This window comes from Dendropsophus ebraccatus, chromosome 8, assembly GCF_027789765.1.
Source record: "Dendropsophus ebraccatus isolate aDenEbr1 chromosome 8, aDenEbr1.pat, whole genome shotgun sequence".
NCBI lineage: Eukaryota > Metazoa > Chordata > Amphibia > Anura > Hylidae > Dendropsophus > Dendropsophus ebraccatus.
This window is the reverse complement of record NC_091461.1, coordinates 108069408-108092608: the sequence shown is the minus strand read 5'-3', so window position 1 is coordinate 108092608 and position 23201 is coordinate 108069408. Positions and strand designations below refer to the sequence as shown.

General features: G+C 40.4%; 1 protein-coding gene across 2 annotated transcripts in view; it reads right to left on the bottom strand.

The window, feature by feature from the left end:
* ROR1 (receptor tyrosine kinase like orphan receptor 1) overlaps positions 1–23201 on the bottom strand; it is a 192839-nt gene that overhangs the window by 78905 nt on the left and 90733 nt on the right. For both annotated transcript variants that reach the window (XM_069981375.1, XM_069981376.1), the window contains exon 2: positions 544–615. In XM_069981375.1, coding sequence (XP_069837476.1) covers positions 544–615 — 72 coding nt within the window. The remainder of the gene's footprint in view (positions 1–543; positions 616–23201) is intronic.

Genomic DNA, 23201 nt, shown 5'->3' with positions numbered 1-23201 from the left:
AGAAATCATGTGGAAAAAAATCTGTGCTATATGAACGACGCATTCTCCTTCAAAATAATGGGACTCGGTTTGCAGGATTTCTAACATGAAAAGGGTCTGGGGACTAAAACTGTAAGAGGTGTGAATAAAGGCTTGGAATGTCTATAACAGTGGTGGGAAACCTTCCGACTTCCAGCTGTTGCAAAACAAAACAAAAAAAAAATACAAAGCTTTGGCTGTTCAGGCATGATGGGAATTGTAGTTTTGCAACAGCTGGAGGGCAGTGGGTTCCCCATCGTTGGTTTAAAAGATGAACATGAAGCTCATCAACCACAAACATCTAGAGTCAATTGTGCCAGGTATCTCCATAATACAAGCCAGGGCTCAACGAGGCCAGAGGGCACTGAGCTACAAGACATCTTGAAACATTTTCACCATGTGGAACATTTTATAAAAAAAAAAAAAAATTCTCGTCAAATCACCAAAATATCACTAATTAAATGTCAGAGCGATTACGAGATGAACGCAGCTGCCCTCAGATTTGGCCGATTTGATGGGACGCACCTTTGTCGAGGTCACTTGAAGCGTTCCACGTTGAGGTAGGATGTAAATCAGCGTCGACTGTCAGCTCAGTTCCTGTGCGGGACAAAACAAGACATATTTAATATACATCAATTTATGGGCTGCCATACTTCTGAATATATACGAGGCTGCAAAAACCTCCAGGTGAAATCATAAGAACGCTATTGGGTTACCAGGAACTAATGAGATCTAACTAATTCCAGAGATAGCGTGCACTACAATACATGTATACGTGATGCAAGGGTCACATATAAGATTTTGTATATAAGGGGTTATATATAAAGGGATGCATAAATAGTATTGTACATAGGGGGAAGTATTATAGTGGTTATATTCTTGTACATAAGGGGAAGTATTATAGTATTTATATTCTTGTATATAGGAGCAGTATTATAGTAGTTATATTCTTGTATATAGGAGCAGTATTATAGTAGTTATATTCCTGTATATAGGAGGCAGTATTATAGTAGTTATATTCCTGTATATAGCAGCAGTATTATAGTAATTATATTCTTGTATATAGGAGCAGTATTATAGTAGTTATATTCTTGTATATAGGAGCAGTATTATAGTAGTTATATTCTTGTATATAGGAGCAGTATTATAGTAATTATATTCTTGTATATAGGAGCAGTATTATAGTAGTTATATCCCTGTATATAGGAGCAGTATTATAGTAGTTATATTCTTGTATATAGGAGCAGTATTATAGTAGTTATATTCTTGTATATAGGAGCAGTATTATAGTAATTATATTCTTGTATATAGGAGCAGTATTATAGTAGTTATATCCCTGTATATAGGAGCAGTATTATAGTAGTTATATTCTTGTATATAGGAGCAGTATTATAGTAGTTATATTCCTGTATATAGGAGCAGTATGACCGCTGACCGACACGGTGTGGAGTTAGCGTAGGGACCCGTGTGGACCAGAGGACCTGCGCGGTGGTACACGGGGCAATATGGCTTGATCAATTCATATACAGACACTCTGGTGTTGATTTTTAATATAGGCCTAGCGGCATTAGTATCAGCCATGGATGGGATGTGCAACCGTTCCATTCTCTCCAGTTCGTGTTTCACAGTTCTCCCTCTCTGAACAGCTAGCACTCCTTCATAAGACCCACATGACCAAAATTAGCAGGATATGCCTGTGCTCACATGTCTGGACCCTATGTCTTCCCCATTCTGTGAGAGCAGCAATGGTAAGTGTAATACCATATCCATACTTGTGTCGTTTGGGGGCAGCCTTCCCCGCCGGTGGTGCTGGCTGGGTTTTGGTGGGGCTTTTTGGGTCTGGTCCTGTGACATTGGGGTTGCAGGGCCGTTCCATGGCCTCCCTTCCCTGCGTGTGCACGCTTTGCGGGGTTGGCGGTCGCTGACCGACACGGTGTGGAGTTAGCGTAGGGACCCGTGTGGACCAGAGGACCTGCGCGGTGGTACACGGGGCAATATGGCTTGATCAATTCATATACAGACACTCTGGTGTTGATTTTTAATATAGGCCTAGCGGCATTAGTATCAGCCATGGATGGGATGTGCAGCCGTTCCATTCTCTCCAGTTCGTGTATTATAGTAGTTATATTCTTGTATATAGGAGCAGTATTATAGTAGTTTTATTCCTGTATATAGGAGCAGTATTATAGTAGTTATATTCTTGTATATAGGAGCAGTATTATAGTAGTTATATTCTTGTACATAGGAGCAGTATTATAATAGTTATATTCCTGTATATAGGAGCAGTATTATAGTAGTTATATTCTTGTACATAGGGGGCAGTATTATAGTAGTTATATTCTTGTATATAGGAGCAGTATTATAGTAGTTATATTATTGTACATGGGGGCATATTATAGTAGTTATATTCCTGCATATAGGGAGCAGTATTATAGTAGTTATACAGACATGAAAGGAGCTGCTGCACCTCACACCTATGGCTGACACTAATGCCTCTTGGCTACAAACCAACGCCAGGATGTTGGTATATAATTTGATCAAACCATATTGCCTCATGTACCACGTGCAGGTCCCCTGGCCCACATGAGTCCCTGCACTAAATTAACACTGTGTCGGTCAGTGATTGCCAACCCCGCAAAGCGAGCGCAAGAAGGGAAGGGTGGCCACGGAATGGCTCTGCAACCCCACTGTCTTATATTCTTATACATAGGAGCAATAGCATTGTAGTTATATCCTTGTATGTAAGTGGCAGTATTATAGTAGTTATGTTTTTTGCACATAGAGGGCAGTATAATGCTACAGAACCCCACTTAACAGTAGGGATACACTGTTTTCCATGTCAAACAGGATGGAACTACATTACATAAACATGAATACTATATAAATAACCAAATGTTCTTCATGTGCCTCATATCACACAGTTTCCCTTCCATTCCCTAATTTCCATGTGGCATATTTTCTGTATCAGAGTAGACAATGTCCCCTTTAGACATTTTACAGCCCGATCTTATCTTTCTGTCGGCTTCATCTCTGCATGCGGTTATAGTTTGATCTGAGCCTCCATTGTGTGGAGTTTTATGATAAGACATAAATTAAGAAAATACATAAGACCACCCTGGAGATGATGACAGATGTTCCAGGGGCCCTGCTCAAGCACCTTTAATGTGACTGTAAGGGGACATTGACTTCTGTGTCTGATCCAGCCCAGACATGGAAGACACAGATAAGCTGGGGGATAAATTACCTCCTTTCCCTTCGGCCAGGTTTCCTAGACATTGCTGCTTCAGGGAAAGCTGGATCAGTAAGTATCATGATAACCAGTATAGCTGCCATTAGGGCTTCAACTTCAATTATCACCCAGCTTTCCCAGTTTCCTAAACAGCAGATCTGCCTGTTTTTTCAGGAATGCACAACCTTCTCTCCCACAATAAGGTCGGATAAAGCGTAAAAACAAAACATATTTAAAAAAAAAAAAAAAAGCTATTAAAATGTCCAACGCGTTTCAAGGCTGATCCGGACACTTCCTCAGGAGATAGTTTTCCAGGAACATATCCATGTCTCATTTCATATGTCTGATTTCAGGCGGTGGACCTGGGAGACCCCATCTGCAACTTTTAGCAGTGCATAACTTCTGGCCCCCCCATGTGGTTATCTATAATAGGGCCGCATGTCTAATATGTGTCATTTATAATACTAGTTCCTTCTTATGGGGCCCCCTCAGGCACCCGGGACCCATTCCAATACCCTCCCTGTAGTAACATCCCTGCAATGTGCGATCTTGGTGCAGATTTTGGCGTTGAGTAACATAGCGGGTCCCCGACTAAGGGCCCCCCTGTATTAGCGTCCCTCCCAGTCTGGGCCGCACCTGCTTCCCAATAATGTCTTGTGCTGAATTATTTTTCCGCAATTATCCTGACAATAAATATTTGACTTTGGCTGTCAGCGCTAAGTGTCTGCATTGCCTTTGGACACATCAACCACTCCATACGCTTCCTGAACGACTGCAAAAACGCTTATTATTTTCAGCCGCGTCTGGCGTGACATAAGATTTCCATACAAGGCCTATATTGTCCGGCGTGAGGGGGACAGCAGACCATCTGGACAGTGCCGGAGATTGTTTATACAAGTGTCAGCGCGAGCCTGGGCGGTGAGGGGCGGCAGGAAAAAGTGAGAACGTCACCTGCCATGGAGATGATGAGGGTCATTGTGTCTAAATGTACTGGGCCCAAACCTTCTATTTATTGACACTATATTCAATGTTATGCCAATATCCATGCATCAGTATACTACAGAGACAAAAACTTTCTATGTTGCCCATAGCAACCAGGATTTTGTCTATGTGGCCCATAGCAACTAATCAAAGAACAGCAACTATCTTTGTTGTCCATAGCAACCAATTACAGGCAAACAAAAACTTATGTTTCTCATATCAACCAATCATGGAACAGCAACTATCTTTGTTGCCCATAGAAACCAATCACAGGACAACAAAAACTTATGTTTCTCATAGCAACCAATCATGGAACAGCAACTATCTTTGTTGCCCATAGCAACCAATCACAGGACAACAAAAACGGGTATGTTTCTCACAGCAACTAATCATAGATAAGCAACTGTCTTTGTTGCCCATAGCAACCAATGACAGGACGACAAAAATTACGTTTCCCACAGCAACCAATCGAGGCACGGCAACCACATTGATTATAGCAACCAATCACACAGCAGCAACTATGTTGCTGCAGTAACCAAAGCCCACCAACTGTATTTGTTGGACACAGCAGCCAATCACAGAGCAGCAGCAACTGTTTATGTTTTCCATAGCAACTAATGAGGTACAAACATGGGGAAAATGTCCGGGATCAAAATTACTGTAGGTATAATTACTTCAAAAAATATAAATAAAAATAATATAATATAATAAATGTATAAAAATTTTATTTTAACAAAATTAAAAAAACAAACAAAAAAAACATTTTCCAGGTGATGAGGTCACACTTACACAATGTCGCTATTTGAAGTCCAAAAAAAAAAAAAAAAAATTCTATATATTCCTACGATCCTTTGATAAACCTTGAGAAATTTCCATGGATAAAACAGTCTTTTGAAGGTTTGCGGTCCTATCGACACCGCATAGTAAAAGTGTGACCCCACTGGAAGGCCTGGCGGTTAAAGTGAAAGATTTCAGAAATGATGATGGTGTGAGCCCAGCTATGTGCAGCGCTCCCTGGGCTCTGCTTAGTCATACAAGATCCATCTGTCCTGTGCCCTGTAAACTGCATTAGGAGCAGGAAGTACGCAGGACTCATGCATCACGAATGCTGGTTACAGCGCTCCAGAGCTTATAAATCACAGTTCATTACCAAAACTGCCGCAGGAAACAAGGCGGCCACAAAATTCTCAAGGACTTCTGTGCACCAGGCCTCTTTTGAAGTTTACGCCCCCCAACAAAAAAGCCACAAAAACTTGACCACTTCACCTTTAAAAAAACCCTTTAAATTATAGTTGTCCTCTTTCCTTACTACTGTAGTGTCAGTCTTCACTGTCATTTTCACATTTTATTTCTTTAGAAACACTGCCTCATGTTTCTAGAGGTTGCATATGGTACAGCAGCTCGGCTCTAAAGTAAATGTGCCTAAGACGCAATACCACACTCAACCTGTGGACAGGTGTGGCGCTGTTTCAGGAACAATGCATTCATGTTTTCCTAATCTGGTACAACCCCAATCTTTCTATCCTACAGTGTTAGGACATGGGACATGATCCAAATCCTCATCTCGCATTCAGCTGCACCACGTCGGGCAGCCAAGACGATCAGTAGGAATTTACCTACATTTAAATACGCAGAGGGATTACACAATATTCTTTGCATTTGTTTTGGCACTTTGGGAGGACAGCGTGGCGCCATTTCTGCAAACGTAGCGATTCCTCAGTCCGGGGATTGTTCAGATCAGGTTTATTGAATATTTAGAAAAATCCAATCTTGTCCCAGTTATAAATATTTAGGGGGAGGGGGCGGCAGATTGTGGTCTGTAAGAATAAAAGGTCGGAATGTTTAATAAAAAAAATTAAAAGAAAATCTGATTCCCACAATTCTTCAGTGACTGTATACATCTGTTCCAGGCTATTGCCCTGAAGATAGCTAAGAACTTGCACATTCACATGTATCTACATTGCATTTCAAATGGTGGGACAGTTACTAAGCACCACCCTAGTCTGCCCTGGGACTGCCGCCAATCTAACAAGACACGCCCTTTTCTATGTAAATAATCACAAACTCCACCCCCTTTTTGGCCAAAGTCAGATCTGTTAGCAACTTGGCATGCCTGTCAATCGGAATAGATTATTATACTGTATGTTGAATCTTATAACTATTGCTTACCAGCCTTTGCATCCCAAATTATGGAATATTTCTAGCTTTGCCCTTATCGGCCTAGGAACACCCCTAAACCCAAAAGAAAGACCCCCTTTTTGGACCAAATACATAAGTGAGCTTAGTTGGCAGTAACAAATGTTAAAACTAATAATAGGTCTGATTAACACCCCCCCAGAAATAGCGCCACCCTTGTCCACAGGTTGTTTCCAGTACTGCAGCTCATCCAATTTTAGACGAACTGGGCTAAACTGGACAATGATGGCCCTATTTTAAGGAAAGGGGGGCCAGACCTTATTTTTTAATCAGAATCACCCCAATAGCATGCCAAGCTCAATGTTTCTATCAAGCCAATAGATCATAATGGCCGTCATCGCATCGCTCCATAACAAGGTCATGGTGATGGCACATTGTTCTGGAGAGGAACGAAGGACACTTACAAACCGCATATGATATTGACACACTTAATGGATTGTTTTAAGACCTATCATATGGCGGAAGATTGCTCGGGTTTCATTACGCGCAGAATAGAAGGATTTCTCAGGAGACTTTTCAAGCGTCAATGTTTTCTTAGGAGGAAAGAAGCAGAAAAGCCGCACAGATAGCAACAGATTTGTTGTGTGTTAAAAGCAAGAAGTAAATCCTATATTGTCAAAACAGAGCAGCGGATGAAGCGGAGTCCTCCATAGCTCCAGGGGAGATCTGAGAACACTTTGAGGGTGATGAAAGGAACGTTACACCTTGTGTTAATGATTTACTGAAGGGACTAATGGGAAAAGCGGAAAAGAATGCGCTCATAGGCTGAAGCAACACACAATTGGCTATAAACATAGGAGTATACACAGACAAAGAAAGGGTTAATATATACAAAACAAATATAAACACTAAATACACACTCTAATAATATACACAAAACAATGTAACAAACACATACACAGCGAACTATGGTGAGGCTTCTCAGTCCCACACATAACCCACAACCTGCAAGCCCTATAGCCCTGTATAACTACAGGACATAGCAAAAGACTAATGTATCAGCATCAGCCCCACCACCAGGACAGGAGATCCAGGCTATGGCACTTTAAAGAGTCACTGTTGTTTTTTTGTTTTGCAGAAATCAATAGTCCAGGCGACTTTAAGAAACTTTGTAATTGTGCCTATTAGGTAAATATGCCATTATCTGCATTCAAAAAGACTTTCCCCAGGTCCCACCCCCTCCTCTCTTTCATTCACTGCTCATTATCAGGAAATCTTGACTAGTTTACATCAGTCCCGCCCTGTGTAACCTATGGAGAGGGGAGGGGGGAGGAGGGAGATTAGTCGCCAGCAGAGAATAAAGGATTACACAGTGGGAGCTGTGTAAAAGCCAGTATTTAGAGGTCAGAGAGGTCAGTGCTGACTTCACAGGATATAGCCTGGTGATGTAGCTGTAAATTAACTCTTTGTTGTCCTGTTTTGGTGCCTCATCTCCCTCCACCCCTCCCCTCTCCATAGAAAACCATGAAGACAGGGTGGAGAGCTTCAAACTGCTTTTTCATGATAAAAATGCATTTTTCAGCTAATAACCCCAATGACAAAGTTTCTTAAAATTGCCTGTACTATTGATTTCTGCAAAAAAATTAAAACGACAGTGACACTTTAAAGGTAGATCCTCTCCAAAGAGAAGAGGCCCTAGCAGCCCCCAGCCTCTTGTACTCCAAAGACCACACCTTCACCAGGTCACTGAGTGTGCCCCTAACCACCTCATCCACAGGGAGAATTCTACAGGTCACTGTGTATATACATTACATTACTTATCCTGTACTGATGCTGAGTTACATCCTGTATTATACTCCAGAGCTGTACTCACTATTCTGCTGGTGGGGTCACTGTGTATATACATTACATTACTGATTCTGTACTGATGCTGATTTACATCCTGTATTATACTCCAGAGCTGCACTCATTATTCTGCTGGTGGGGTCACTGTGTACATACATTACATTACTGATTCTGTACTGATGCTGAGTTACATCCTGTATTATACTTCAGAGCTGTACTCACTATTCTGCTGGTGGGGTCACTGTGTACATACATTACATTACTGATTCTGTACTGATGCTGAGTTACATCCTGTATTATACTTCAGAGCTGTACTCACTATTCTGCTGGTGGGGTCACTGTGTACATACATTACATTACTGATTCTGTACTGATGCTGAGTTACATCCTGTATTATACTCCAGAGCTGCACTCACTATTCTGCTGGTGGGGTCACTGTGTATATACATTACACTACTTATCCTGTACTGATGCTGAGTTACATCCTGTATTATACTTCAGAGCTGTACTCACTATTCTGCTGGTGGGGTCACTGTGTACATACATTACATTACTGATTCTGTACTGATGCTGAGTTACATCCTGTATTATACTCCAGAGCTGTACTCATTATTCTGCTGGTGGGGTCACTGTGTACATACATTACATTACTGATTCTGTACTGATCCTGAGTTACATCCTGTTTTATACTCCAGAGCTGCACTCACTATTCTGCTGGTGGGGTCACTGTGTACATACATTACATTACTTATCCTGTACTGATCCTGAGTTACATCCTGTATTATACTCCAGAGCTGCACTCACTATTCTACTGGTGGGTCACTGTGTACATACATTACATTACTTATCCTGTACTGATCCTGAGTCACATCCAGTATTATACTCCAGAGCTGCACTCACTATTCTGCTTGTAGAGTCACAGTTATTGGAGATAGCAAGGATCAGACCCACCAAATATCACATTGATATCATCCATATCATGGTGTCAAACCCCCTTTCAAGCTCTTGGACTGACATTACATACTATAGACTTTGGAAAGGTTCTTTTAAATAAGCTTCCCATATTCTGGGCCTGTAGCTTAGAATGTATACGTCTGCCAAGGATCTGGTAACAGGAGACGCTCAGTAACAACACCGCCTTTGTGATGCTCAGAGACAGCAGATGTGATTCTGCAGGTTAAGGAGAAATAGAAATACCGCACAGACTTTACACCAGATGCCATGAACTGCATATACAGCCCAATGCATTAGGTGGGGGGTATACAGGAATAAATACAGAATAATACATATGTCCAATATAGAGGAGAAGTCATCATATAGATGACTATACTGTATGTACCTCATATGGGGGAGAAGAGTTTAGGGCCAAAAATCATCAGATTAAACTTATGTTACTGTATAGTTTTACTCTATGGTGGCTATAATACATCAGTTATTGCTTATGTAAAATGTAAAATATTCTTCAATATATGAGACAGAGACTTCTGAAAATATCACTTACAGACGGGTCCCATGGTGGAATGTTTGGCGTTCAGCTCAGATACTATAGTATAGTATAGCACTGATGGTGCGTATTAAAGGATTACAGGAAAAACAGATCCGTCCTGTAAGGGAAACATTACTTCTACTATGGGAAGTCTACTGTAAATTACCAGAATTAAAGCTGAGCAATCCTTAAAGGCACATTACTTCTAGGAGGGGAGGCATTCCTGATTTATCACGGCCAAATGATGGGCTTGTCTTAGGGCTTTAGCTTATCAGGGGTCTAGATTCAGTGACATAATAGATAGTTTTTAAGCTTATAACGCATCCATGGTTGCAGCCATATTGCCTCCAGGTCACAGGAGTAACTTAAATCTACCAATACAAAATCTATAACAACTCCCCAATGTGTATCATTTATAGTACTGTGTCTGCAAGTCATCAGAATCCTGGGTATGACCGCTACCTCTATATCTCCTACAGCCATACTCTACTTAAAGGGGTAATCAGGTTAAAGAAAAAATGCTTTCAAATCAACTGGTATTAGAAATCTATACAGATTGGTAAGTTACTTCCATTAAAAAATCTCAGGTATTTTAGTACTTCTCAGCTTCTGTATGTCCTGCAGGAAGTGATGTATTTTTTTCCAGTCTGACATAGCGCTCTCTGCTGCCACCTCTGTCCATGCCAGGAATTATCCAGAGCAGGAGAGGTTTCCTATGGGGATTTGCTACTGGTGGCAGCAGAGAGCACTGTCTCAGGCTGGAAAAAAATCACAACTTTCTGCAGGACATACAGCAGCTGATAAGTACTGGAAGACTTAAGATTTGTAAATGGAAGTAAGTTACAAATCTGTATAATTTTCTGACACCAATTGATCTTATTTTTCCAGAGTACCCCTTTATGCTGCACACACACACAATCAACTATTAATCTTGTATACTATGGATGACTTTCTCAGATAGGACTACCCCTTTAAGGTTGCTGAAAGACAATTGAATAAAGATTTTCTTTGCCGGCGTAGCACTAGTCAGGTGATGGGGAGACATCTTAGATCCTAATATTTAGCTTTGCTGATAGCAGGATCATTACATAGAGGGTCAGTAACATGAGTCCCGGCAGGGATAATTCCTTTTATTATAGGGGGGCTTCCTCTGTTATTCACATAATGCAAGCCTTGTCCCCAAAATGGGGTTCTGTAAGCTGCAAGACCACTAAATCCATCTAGGTGGAAAAATTAACCACAAACACATGGATAGGTAATTGCCGCTAAACGCACCGGTTTTAGGAGACAACATTTGGTCGTTTACGGTAACCGGATACGGCAGATTAAACAAAAAGTGAGAATAACTAATTCATCCTGTCATCGGTTTTATCTAAAGATCCAGATATTTTCTAGGAAAAAAGAAGTGGAGGTTTAGGTCACATTACATTATAGTGTTTAGGTGTCATATCCAAAATCTAGGGACATTTCATTCAATCGTTTTCATGTTCGAAAAGATCTCTATTTAGGGGTCTCTGGACTAGAAAAATAACTCAAAAGTTGTATCCAATAAATGCTCTGTAAGCTCTACAGCCTGGACTCCAGACTGATACAGTGTACATAACTAGTCCTGCTTTCAGCTGAGAGGTGATACAATGGTATCCAGTCTATACAATTGTAGCGTCACAACACAGGTGTGCCACTAAGTTTTCTATGCACCAGGGTAAAGTAACTCACTCAGGTTTAGTGGGATGAAGGAGAAGTGTATTGTTTGTTTTCCCCACTAAACTCACTGTCTGGAAGCATTGGGTTAACAGTTGTATGTCACATGTGTACTTTCAGCCTATTACAGGTGCAGGTGTTTTCCCTCCTTTCTTTCTCTTATCCTAGCTCTCCTTTCTCTACACCCCACAGCCCCACCAAGCACAAGTATGTTTAATGTGCCCCTATAAAGGGGAGCTAGTTCCTGGTGGGAGGGTCTGCTGGTCCTTTTTGTCAGGAGTGTTGGAGGGAGCAAGACACAGACAGAGAGAGATTTCTTCCGCTAGCATGCAAAGAGATTCCCTACCATGCAATGCTAGACCCCTCAGAAGGAGGGATGTCCTCTAAGAATAACCTTGTTCACAACAGGGATACTCTCTACACTACACAGGGTAGCATACCTGAGGCTAGGTACTGACCCCAGTAGGACAAAGCTGCATTTAATGCCTATGTATCCTACGTAATGCATGGCTATTCTGGGAACTCTGTAAGATGAAAAATTCTTGAGTACGAGTATCTTCTTCTTCTCTCCTTCACTATGCTATCCTGGCACAGTACATTGTTACATTGGACAGGGCCCTCAAGATGCTCCTCTACCTCACTCTACTCTTACCTACAAAGTCTATACAGCTACCTCTTGCCTGCACCTGCATTCCAAAAGTATTATCATTGCCTTGTATTGCACTGAAGTTATTAAGTAAACAGAACTTATCCTGGTTAAGCTATTGGACTCTGGTCTGTTATTTTGCACCCGCACCTACACACCAGGTTACACTTGGGCTACCCAAACCCAGTAGCACGGTGTCCGTTTGTCCGGGGGTCGGTTTTAACACCACTCAAGGCTACCGTGACAAGTGCCCAAGTAACCCAACACCCACAGAGCTACCACAACACTACATAGGCTACCCTGGCACAATGCTCTGTGAGCTAAACAGCCTGGACTCCAGACCGATACATTGTACATAGTTAGTCCTGCTCTTTCCTGGCTTCCTATGTGTCTGAGATACGGATTTTGCACATACACTTTCATACAATCTGTGACCTTAAATGGCCCGGTGGATACGAGGCTGGTAAATGGTATTTCTGTCCCTTCCTATTATATCAGTCCAGTGAATCTATGATGAAAGTGACTCCCTGTGAGATGCAATGAACTGTTCCTCCATTAAGGAATGTTAATAACCTAAAGCAAAGTCATGTGCAAAGATATCAAATACATAAACCATGGGAAACCCTACAGAATCCGCACCGCTCCATCCCTATCACCCAGATCCCTGCTGAAAACCAAGGAAGCCATCAGCAGATAGCGGCCATAGCTGATAAACGTGAGGGGGGGGGGGACTTGTAACAAATGTCCTGATATCTCCATCCCTCTGATCGTCCTTCCACAATACACCGAGCGGAGGAGATAATCTGTTTGTACTGGGTGCCCTCTGTATGTTCAGGAGAAGGATTATCTGAGACGTCTGTGCCTGGAGTGATGGGTAACAAATAGCAGAACCCACCGTGGCCTGCACAACAATGTCCTGGCTTCTAGCCTAAAACTCTGCCAGTAGATACTTATGAGGGCACGTAACCCAAAGAGCTGGAATACTTGACTCGAATCCAATATGAAAAGATAATTGCAAAAAGACTCAGTAGAAAGGTAATATATATATATATATATATATATATATACACAGTATATATATATATATATATATATATATATATATATATATATATATATATATATTACACAAAAAAAATGTAGAAAATATTTTTAGACATTTCCAAGTAATACATCTTTGGGTTTATTTAAAAAAAAAAAAAAAAAAAAAGAAAAAAAGGGTTTTTTAGAGCTTTTTTTTTTTTATAAAAAAGATTGCACCAGGAGAAATTTGGACCCCGGGACCGGATTGACTGTTGTAATGATTGTGCTTATATAGATCTACTGTGCAGTTTGCGGAGCATACCAGCTGTAGCAGTAGCTTTATAAAGGGGAACGCCGCCTGAGGCCGGGAGAGGGCTGGAAAATAGTCATCTGGGAGAGGATGATTGACAGGGGGAGAGACCCATTAGTGGGTATAAAAAATGTATCTAGAAGCTGCTTCAAATTTTGGTTTTCAACGTAAAAGTCGGCTCACCTTTAATAAGATCATAAACCCTTGATCGATGATGAACGATTTATGTTTGCGAGCAAGCGGAAATCATGATAAATGCGCAGTGGGAGGAGGCCGATAAGTCGCTGGAGTACCCCTTTAAAGGGCTGTACATCCTGCAGTAAATGTTGTTCTATTTACTGTCTGCCACAGTGCTCTCTGCTGCCACCTCTGTCCGAGACAGGAACTGTCAAGGAGCAGCAGCCAATCCCCATAGAAAACCTCTTCTGCTCTGGACAGTTCCTGACATGGACAAAGGTGGCAGCAGAGAGCGCTGTGTCAGACTGGAAAGTAAACACTGTTTTCTGCAAGACATACAGCAGCTGATAAGTATGGATATATAAATTGTTAAATAGAAGTAAAATACACATCTATATAACTTTCTGATACCAGTTAATTTAAAAGAAAAAGATTTTTGCTGGAGTACCCCTTTAAACCTGTCCTTTGTTCATTTAGCACGGGGAGATATGGAGAATGACGGTGAGGACGTGAAGTAATCAGGGTCTTTAATGGAGATTTAACTATATGATGGTGCCCGGCCAAGTTAATATTTCAGTTAATAAGTGGGAGCCCCCCTCTTATTCTTCCAACAGCAGGCGAGCAGGAATTCCCGGGGACTGATCTTCCACCGCATTAAATTTCCATGAAATGTTTTCATTCCAAGACCACAAGTAATAATCTGTCTGAAGAGGCCTGGAAGGATTATGAGATTTATGCTCCTTACAGGCCGCTCCAGGTACCATCGTATTCATCAAGGAGCCGATGACAATGTCTTTGTCTTTAGCAGCTGAAAATGAAGACACGTTAAGTTGCGAAAGGCTTACGAAATTATGCGAACAAGTCCGGGTGTCTGAGACGGTAATAAAATCCGAGTGTCAACAAGAACGGCTGAAAATAATCCTCCAGAAAATAGAAAAAGTCCCACGTTTTTAAGGTTCAGAGCAAAATGTAACCTCTAAGGCGAAGTGTGAGGATAAAGGGTCAACCCAGGTTAAAGGGGTTGTATGGGACATTGCTGCCTGCTTCCAGAAATGGCTCCACAGCTGTTCATGGGTCGTGCCTGGTATTGCAGCTCAGTAAATGGTGGTAAAAAGCTACAATACCACACTTTTCATGAAGAATGACGCCATGTTTTACCACTCCTGTGCAAACCCTTTCATTCATTTAATGCAAATTAACCTCCCCAATCCAAAATGTTTTTTATGAAAACCATCATGGTCCCTGTGGGGGCATATAGGGAGATGATACCACACAATTTAAAGGAATTGATCCGTTTAGTACCTCTTTTTAATTTTTTTTTTTTTTCCAGAAATCCTTGTTTAATGGAGTTGGTGTTGGCTGGTTAGACCAAGTATGGGTCGGTGTATCACAACCACCACTGATGAGCCTAAGGCTGGGTTCAATAATGAAAGTCAATGGAAAAACTGATCAAAACGGATTCACACAAAGGCATACATTTTTTTCAACGGATTGCAAAAACATAGTGTGAACCCAGCCTAAGGTAGCCCTTTTGAACCCAACCCCCTATCCAGAGCATTGGTGTCTATGTCACTTCTTTGAGCCAAGAGCGGCAGCAGCGGAGGAGCATGCACTCTCCCATAGATAGGCTATGGAACACTGAGACAGGCGGGATTCCGCCTAATTTACTCAGTGTAAACATACCCTAAGTCTGGACATAAGAAGGAAAAAATACTATAGACACTAGAGATGAGCGAACCTCGAGCATGCTCGAGTCGATCCGAACCCGAACTTTCGGCATTTGATTAGCGGTGGCTGCTGAAGTTGGATAAAGCCCTAAGGCTATGTGGAAAACATAGATATAGTCATTGGCTGTATCCATGTTTTCCAGGCAACCTTAGAGCTTTATCCAAGTTCAGCAGCCCCATCTAATCAAATGCCGAACATTCGGGTTCGGATCGACTCGAACCCGGTTCGCTCATCTCTAATAGACAGCAATGCTCTGGATAGGGGGTTGGGTCCAAAAGGGTTAAAAAAAAGGGGTACTAAACGCTGCGTTAGTAAAAGTTTTGCCATGGAATTCTGCTTGATTGTGAAAATGTGGGAAAATACCCTAAGAGGGTATTTATACTCTTTCAATAGCTGTCGGTTCTTTGGTCAATGGTAATCTCTGCCGATCCCTGAGGATACCCTGTGGCTAACCTCCCCACTCCCCAAAATGCCTAACCCTTCTCCCTGGTCATCACCTGTTGAAGACGATTTGGTAGGCCTGTATACACATTAAATGGTCATCTGGTTCCACCAAAAATGGGAGGTTTAGTTAAGTTTTTAAATAATATAGTAGTGGGGCTTTTAGAGCCATTCTATTTAAAGAAAAAAGAAAAAACTCTACTATATTCGAGATGCTGGGGTTGGGAGGCATGGTCATTAGAGATGAATGAATCTCGAGCATGCTCAGGTCCAATCATTCGCCAGAAGTGATCAAATTTAAACAAAAATTAATATGATGTACGCCATGTTATTAAAAAATTATTTGCAGAAATTTATATCAGGATTCTAAAGTTTTCAATTTTACCAGTGGCTGCAAAAGTTGGATGCCGCCCTAACAATGCCTGGATAACATAGATACAGCTATAGGCCATAGGCTGTATCCATGTCTTCCAGGACTCCCTAGGGCTGCATCCAACTTCTTCAGCCACTGATAATCAAATATTGAACAATCGGACCTGAGCATGCCCGAGATTCGCTCATCTCTAATGGTGATTAATCAGGTGAGGCACCATGGCATCAGGTTAACTGCTACCCGACCCCCCCACCCCATATAACAAAGACCCTGAAAATGCTAAAATAGAAAACTTTAGAATTCCGATTCAAATTTCTGCAAAAAAATTTTTTATAACATGGTGTACATCATATTAATTTTTGTTTAAATTCTATAATTTCTGTCTTAAAGCTTTCAAAAGCGAGAAGAGTCCTAACCAAGTGCCAACATGGTGTAACTACAGGTGTACAAGTACGTTAACTATTAGTTGCCATATTAAAGAATCGGCACAACAACTTTCCGTGTATGAATTAAATTTGAAGGGGTGACATCACTTTTTATATTACGACCCTCTAAATGTAAGGCGACTTTACTCCTCGCCCCGCTCAGGGATGGATTTTGCAGGTTATTTTCCAGATATTCATGTCAGGAGTGTAATATATAGTTATATACAATGTAAGCAGGTGTGCTAATTGGCAAGCGTCGGGCCAGCACAGCATTCCTTTTCCATTGTGTGATCTTTTTTGGCAATTTCAAATTTCTTTTATTTTCTTAAGTTATTTTTTATTTGTTCTAATAAATCTCCCTCGTCTTTTATGGTTTATTACACGAGCAGGATGTATGCAGAGCCGAAGCTGTCGCTTTTGTTTTATTATTATTTTTTACAAGTATTTTGGTGCAGAGAGCTTCAAAACTAAAAGTATGTTTTCGTTGGCCAATATGTCTGTATTTAATGCAATTTCTACTGACATTTTAAGATTTTTTTTTTTTATTGCTGCACTCTCTATGTTTAATGTCCATGGAGGTCAAAAAGGAAATAGCTGTTCTAGAAAAAATACAGATCTATGGTATAGAAGACAGGAGACATCTGTGAATGGCTGCATTGTGGCCACTATACATATTGGGTCTTCAGGGATAGAGAGAAAATTTTGATTTCATTCATAGGTCCTTATAGGTGGGGAGAGGAGGAATATTTAGTTATAGGAGAGAATAGTCTTATATTTATTACTTTGTTTCGATTGCTTCCCTTCCATCGCTCCACAAATCCACTTACAGAGTTCTATAAATTTGTAGGCTCCTCATGGGAGTGGCCAATTCAGTTACCAGCACACTAGCTCCACCCACTAGCTTCTACTCCTTCTTAAACAATAAAAATTAGGCTGATTGCAGGCGATATAAGAGGGCTTCCATAATGTATGCTGATATCGGATAGGTAGGAAGATAGATAACAGATAGAAGATAGATAGATAGATAGATAATAGATAGATAGATAGGAGATAGATAGAAAGATAGATATTTTCCCCTTCTCTTCTGTCAGCATGGTGTCGCCCCAACTTGAAGGTGAATAGTAGAGAGATTTCTTTATTCTTTAGCCAGTTGCACAGTATACATTACTTTTGACTTATCTTCCTGTTATTATTTATAAGGTGGAATTGTATGTACATCTGACTTATCTCTATGCTATTTTTCTCTGTTTTACGCCTTTATTATTTTTTTCTTAGCATTTTGCAGTAAAAGCAACATTTGGCTTTGGCTGAAAGTGATCCATCTGTATCATCAGTCTTTAGGTAGTGGGAGGAAAAAAAAATTCCACAAGAGCTGACAAGTAGCCGCTCTTCAAAGGTGAGGGATTTAGAGGGATATGAACTCGTACACCTCACAGGTCACATTAAAATATCAAAGCCGAGAACCTGGATGCTTAGCATAGCTGAGACAGGCTGCTGTGTAACTAATTCATTCAGCGATATGATACCCCAGGGCGGAGGCATTGGACCACCACACCAGGAAATGTATACAGGGGCAACCACCAATAAATAAGATCCATCAGATAGTGGAATAAAAAATTTCCACTTATTTGATTACTAATATTGTTCCTATATTATAACACTATTATGAATTACTATAATGTTATTATATTTTATATAGTATTATGATCTTGTATTATTATAACAGTGTGATGTTCTATCTATACTATGATTATTATTTTTGAGCTATTTTTATAGGAGGATTATTATAGTCTCCCTGTTATTATACTTCTATACTTATAGTAGGTTACTGGTGATTTATATTACTCTATGACTATTACTACTATACTTATACTATTATAACACAGTGTTGATGACATTATTTTGTTATTTTGTGCATATTAGGTCCCAAAACTAAGGGGGTTATTGAATGTGCTGATGGGGGCCCGATAATAACAGTAAACGAGTGCCGATCTACTAGATGTCCTTGCAGCCCTTGCTTACTTTATACATTACCTGTCCAGGCTGCAGGGCTCCTCTTAAGGTCTTCTTCTCCCCGGGTCCAGCGTGCTCCAGCTTCAGAGTGGCCTGTCTCAGCTGACAGGCCGCTCAGCCAATCACAGGCCGCTCTGAAGCTGGAGCACCCGGGACCCGGGCAGAAGAAGACCACAAGAGGAGCCCTGGAGCGTGGATAGGTAATGTAATTCGTTAGCCGCCGGCCGTGCACCGCTATTACACGTAGTGATGTGCGGTCGGCGCCTGACAATTATAGGTTCAAACCTATATCAACGATCAGCCGATGATCGTTGTCATCGGCTGATCATTGTATTTATTACACGGAGCGATTATCGCTCTGTGGAATAGGCCCCTAAGATTATGAGCTGTAGCTGAATCATCTGGTTCTGGAATTTCTGTGTTTATGATATATATATATATATATATATATATATATATATAAAGTTCAGCCTAAAACGAATCGGGAAGGCCGCATCAGAGAAAACTCTAGATCTACTCTCCCCAGACTAAGTGACTCCCGTTTGTTTAAATGGCCTGAGTGCTGTTTGCATTCATAGAGAACCTTCACCTATACTTACACTTATTACAACAACCATCTCACGTCAATTACAACCAGAGGACAGACAATTCCCGCTGCATTATAATCTGCCGTACAGAAGGGATGAGGGGGTGTAATCCCTCCAGGGGGATAACAGATGACACAGGAAAGGGAACGCCACTCATGTACAAAGCACAGACACAAATATTTTGAATTGCTTTGATTTCCCCGTGTTCTGCGGTCAGTGAAGCATGACGGGAATACTCTCTCTATTGTGCAACGAGGGCAGGAGGGTTTTTTTTTTTTTTAGGCAGGAAACAGAAGCAAAAAAAAAAAAAAAGTATTAGGGTTATGTTCGCATATATAGTGTGTGCTGCAGTTATATGCTGTGTAAGGGAGTATAAGAAAATAGCACAGTATCAAACATACCCTCATAATAAGCTATACCGAAAACTACAAGAGATGAGGAGAATAACAATAATAATAATAACTGTCTTCTTTTCTACTGTATTATTACATTATACTATATTACAATACCTACTTCTATAATGTTATACTATACTCCACTACTCCACTGTTATACTATACTAATAATATAATACCATATCATTATACTATACCAATACACTGTTAGGCCATGTGCAGACTACGTAAGGGACCGGGCGTTCCGTGACCCGGCCGGGTCACGGAACGGCCGGTCTCTGAAAAGACCATCCCGGCTCCCCACTGCACACTATGCCGCTCGCTCCATAGTGTGCACTGACAGGGTTTTCTGCGGCCGCTATTCACTGAACAGCGGCCGCAGAAAACTGTCATGTCAGTTTTCTACGGTGCCGCAAGAGATCCCAGTTGGAGCGTATACTACGTGTATACGCTCCGGACGGTATTCCATTGAATAGAAGGCAACGTATATTTTCGTAAAAAGTGCGTCCGTTGTTGCCGATTGCAACAACTGCCGTACAAAAATATACGTTGTGTGAACATAGCCTTATACTATACTAATACTATACTACCATATCCTTATATTATACTATACTACTCCACTGTTATACTATACTAATAATATATTACCATATCATTATATTATACTATACTACTACACTGTTATGCTATACTAATACAGTGGTACCTTGGTTTAAGAGTAAATTGGATTGAGAGCGTTTTGGTTTAGGAGCTCACAGTTTTTCAAAACTCTAACTTGGTTTAAGAGCATTGCTTTGGTTTAAGAGCTCCCTGTACTGGGTGGGGGAGGGGTATGGTCTGCATAGTGGGGTCTACAGCATTGTACTCTGACCCAGGAAGTCTCCCTTACCTTCCAAATCATAGTAGATCCACTTCCGGCTGGGGCTTGCATCAGGGGACAGGACTGTGGAGGTAATCTCTCCATAGCTGTAACCCCTCTCTCCCCACACAGATTGCTACTATACTGTGCCCACATCTGCCCTGCTCATTCCTTCATGCTCCCTGCAGTCTCTGTCAACCCTTGTGTTTCCCATCCTCTCTATTCCTGCTATATTGTGCATGCACTCACATTCAGCTATACACACTGCTGATATAATGTGCCTGCACTCACATTCAGCTATACACACTGCTGCTACAATGTGCCTGAACTTAAACTCAGCCATTCACACTGCTGTATAGAAAAGCTTCTGTCACTGTTACTGATTGGTCCATGCTGAACACCCCCCCCCCCTTCTCCATTGCTGTCATCTGACAGCAGCCCTGCTTCTCTATTCTAGCCTGTTGTACTACTCTACTGCATTATGGGGATCTGCAATTCCATCCTGTATCTACAAACTGCTGTAGTGTTATCAGGTTTATGCAGTTACTATACATTATACTCCACATGCTGATTGCTCTACTGTACAATAACTTCTAAATGTTTGTTTCATTAGTTTTACTTGGTATTTAGAATTTTAAAAATCCTTATTTTTGGGGTGTGGAACCAATTGTCTGCATTTTAATGATTTCTTATGGGAAAATTTGCTTTGGTTTAAGAGTGGATTTAAATAACAAGCGCGGTCCTGGAACGAATTATGCTCGTAATCCAAGGCACCACTGCACTACACTACCATACCATTATAATATACTATACCGTAATACGATACTAATACTACACTACCATATCATTATACTATACTACTACACCGCTATACTATACTAATACTATACTACCATATCATTATATTATACTATACTACTACACTGTTATACTATACTAATACTATATTACCATATCATTATATTATACTAAACTACTACACTATTATACTATACTAATACTGTACTATACTACCATATCATTATACTATACTGTATTTCACAATACAATTACATTATACTTTTATATTTTACTATACTAATTTTATACTTTTATACTATATTTATAGAGGTTCTAGTGTACAATACTATATTATCATACTAATGTGATGCTTATACAATACTAATCCATTATACTATTCTATACTGCTATACAGTTATACTAGAATATGTTATTATATTTAATACTATACTATTGGGGTGTATTACTTTACTTTACTTTCCATTACTTTATAACACTATGCTAGTATAATTAATATGCCAGTTCTCTACTATATTATAGTATTGTACTATTATATTTTGCTATCTCACTATTCTATTTTTTTTTTTATTTCCTCTTAAACCGCCATACTGTTCAAAATTATATTATATTATACTGGACTATTATATTATAATTTTATATTGCACACATAATTCTGATTTATTTTACACAATTCTATAGACCTGTTATACAATATCACATATGCTGTTATATTATACTATACAAATACTGTACTGTACTAGAGTAATATATTTTGCTGCTATACTATACAAATACTGTATTATATTACACTGCACTATTACATTATGCTGTTTATGTATCTTATCAATAAAATAAAGCAGACTGCGCAGACACATGACATCATGCGATGACATCACGACGACCGGATGAAATTACGGCTATTATTTCTACGGCCTTCTCCCAGGGGTGCAAAACTTTGAATTATTTCCAATTTGTCAATTAACTGTTTTACATTTCCTGAACAAATCGCAGCTCGCTCCTTCTTTCTTGGACAATATTACTCATTGAGAACAATTTAGATTCTCCCTCAGGGGAAAAGAGGAATGGGCTCAGATTCCTCCAGCACTTTATGGTGACAGTGAAGAGGAAGACGGATTGCGCTGGGTTTTGGAGCCCGTGAGGCCATTTTACAAGTTATTACACAGGGCCTGGAAGAGGCTTCTGTAAAACATCAGTTCTCATGACATGCTGAGAAGAGAACTAGAAAACTGTTTACATTTAAAGGGGATGTCCAGGATTAGAACAACATGGTCGCTTTCTACAAGAAACGGCGCCACTGCTGTCTGTGGGCTGTGTGGGGTATTGCAGCTCAGTTCTATTAGATTCAGAATAAAGCAAATATTTGTTTATTCTATTTTGTTTCTATTTTCTGACTGTAATTTTCTCTATTTTACTTTTTGTACATTGTTATGGAGGCTGCAATCTTGCCTGGGTTGTTCTTAACTGTATTTAGTGACATGCTTTACAGCAACCCTCAGGGACATAGACAACAATAGACAGACTCTGTCCCCTTGAGCTGAATGTGAAGCATTATTGAACGCGCTCTGTGACCTGTGGAGTGGTCATTCCACAGGGAGCTGCTATTGTCTCCTCTATCTACTGGTGTCACATGATGCTGCAATGCTGTACAGATCACTTTACAGCAGCCTCTTATCACCACAGAGACGACAGGGAGTCTTAGCTTAGCTTTAGCCCCAGTGGTGAGCATGAAAACTGCAAGATCACAGGATTATTTTATAATATAGATGAAAAAATTTTGAAAAAATCCTTTAAAAACATGTTTAACATAAATCATTGTCTATACAATGAGTCCTTTTTTGATGACACATTCCCTTTAAGTCTAAAGAGCAGAGGAGAAAAACATGTGACCCTTATGAACCTTGCAAATAGTATTATTACACTATTATTATTATTGTTGTTATGTGTCTTCAGCTTCTATGCAGTCCTATATGTCTCCATGGTAACAGACTACAAAGAAACCCTCTATAGTTTGATACTGCAGTCACACA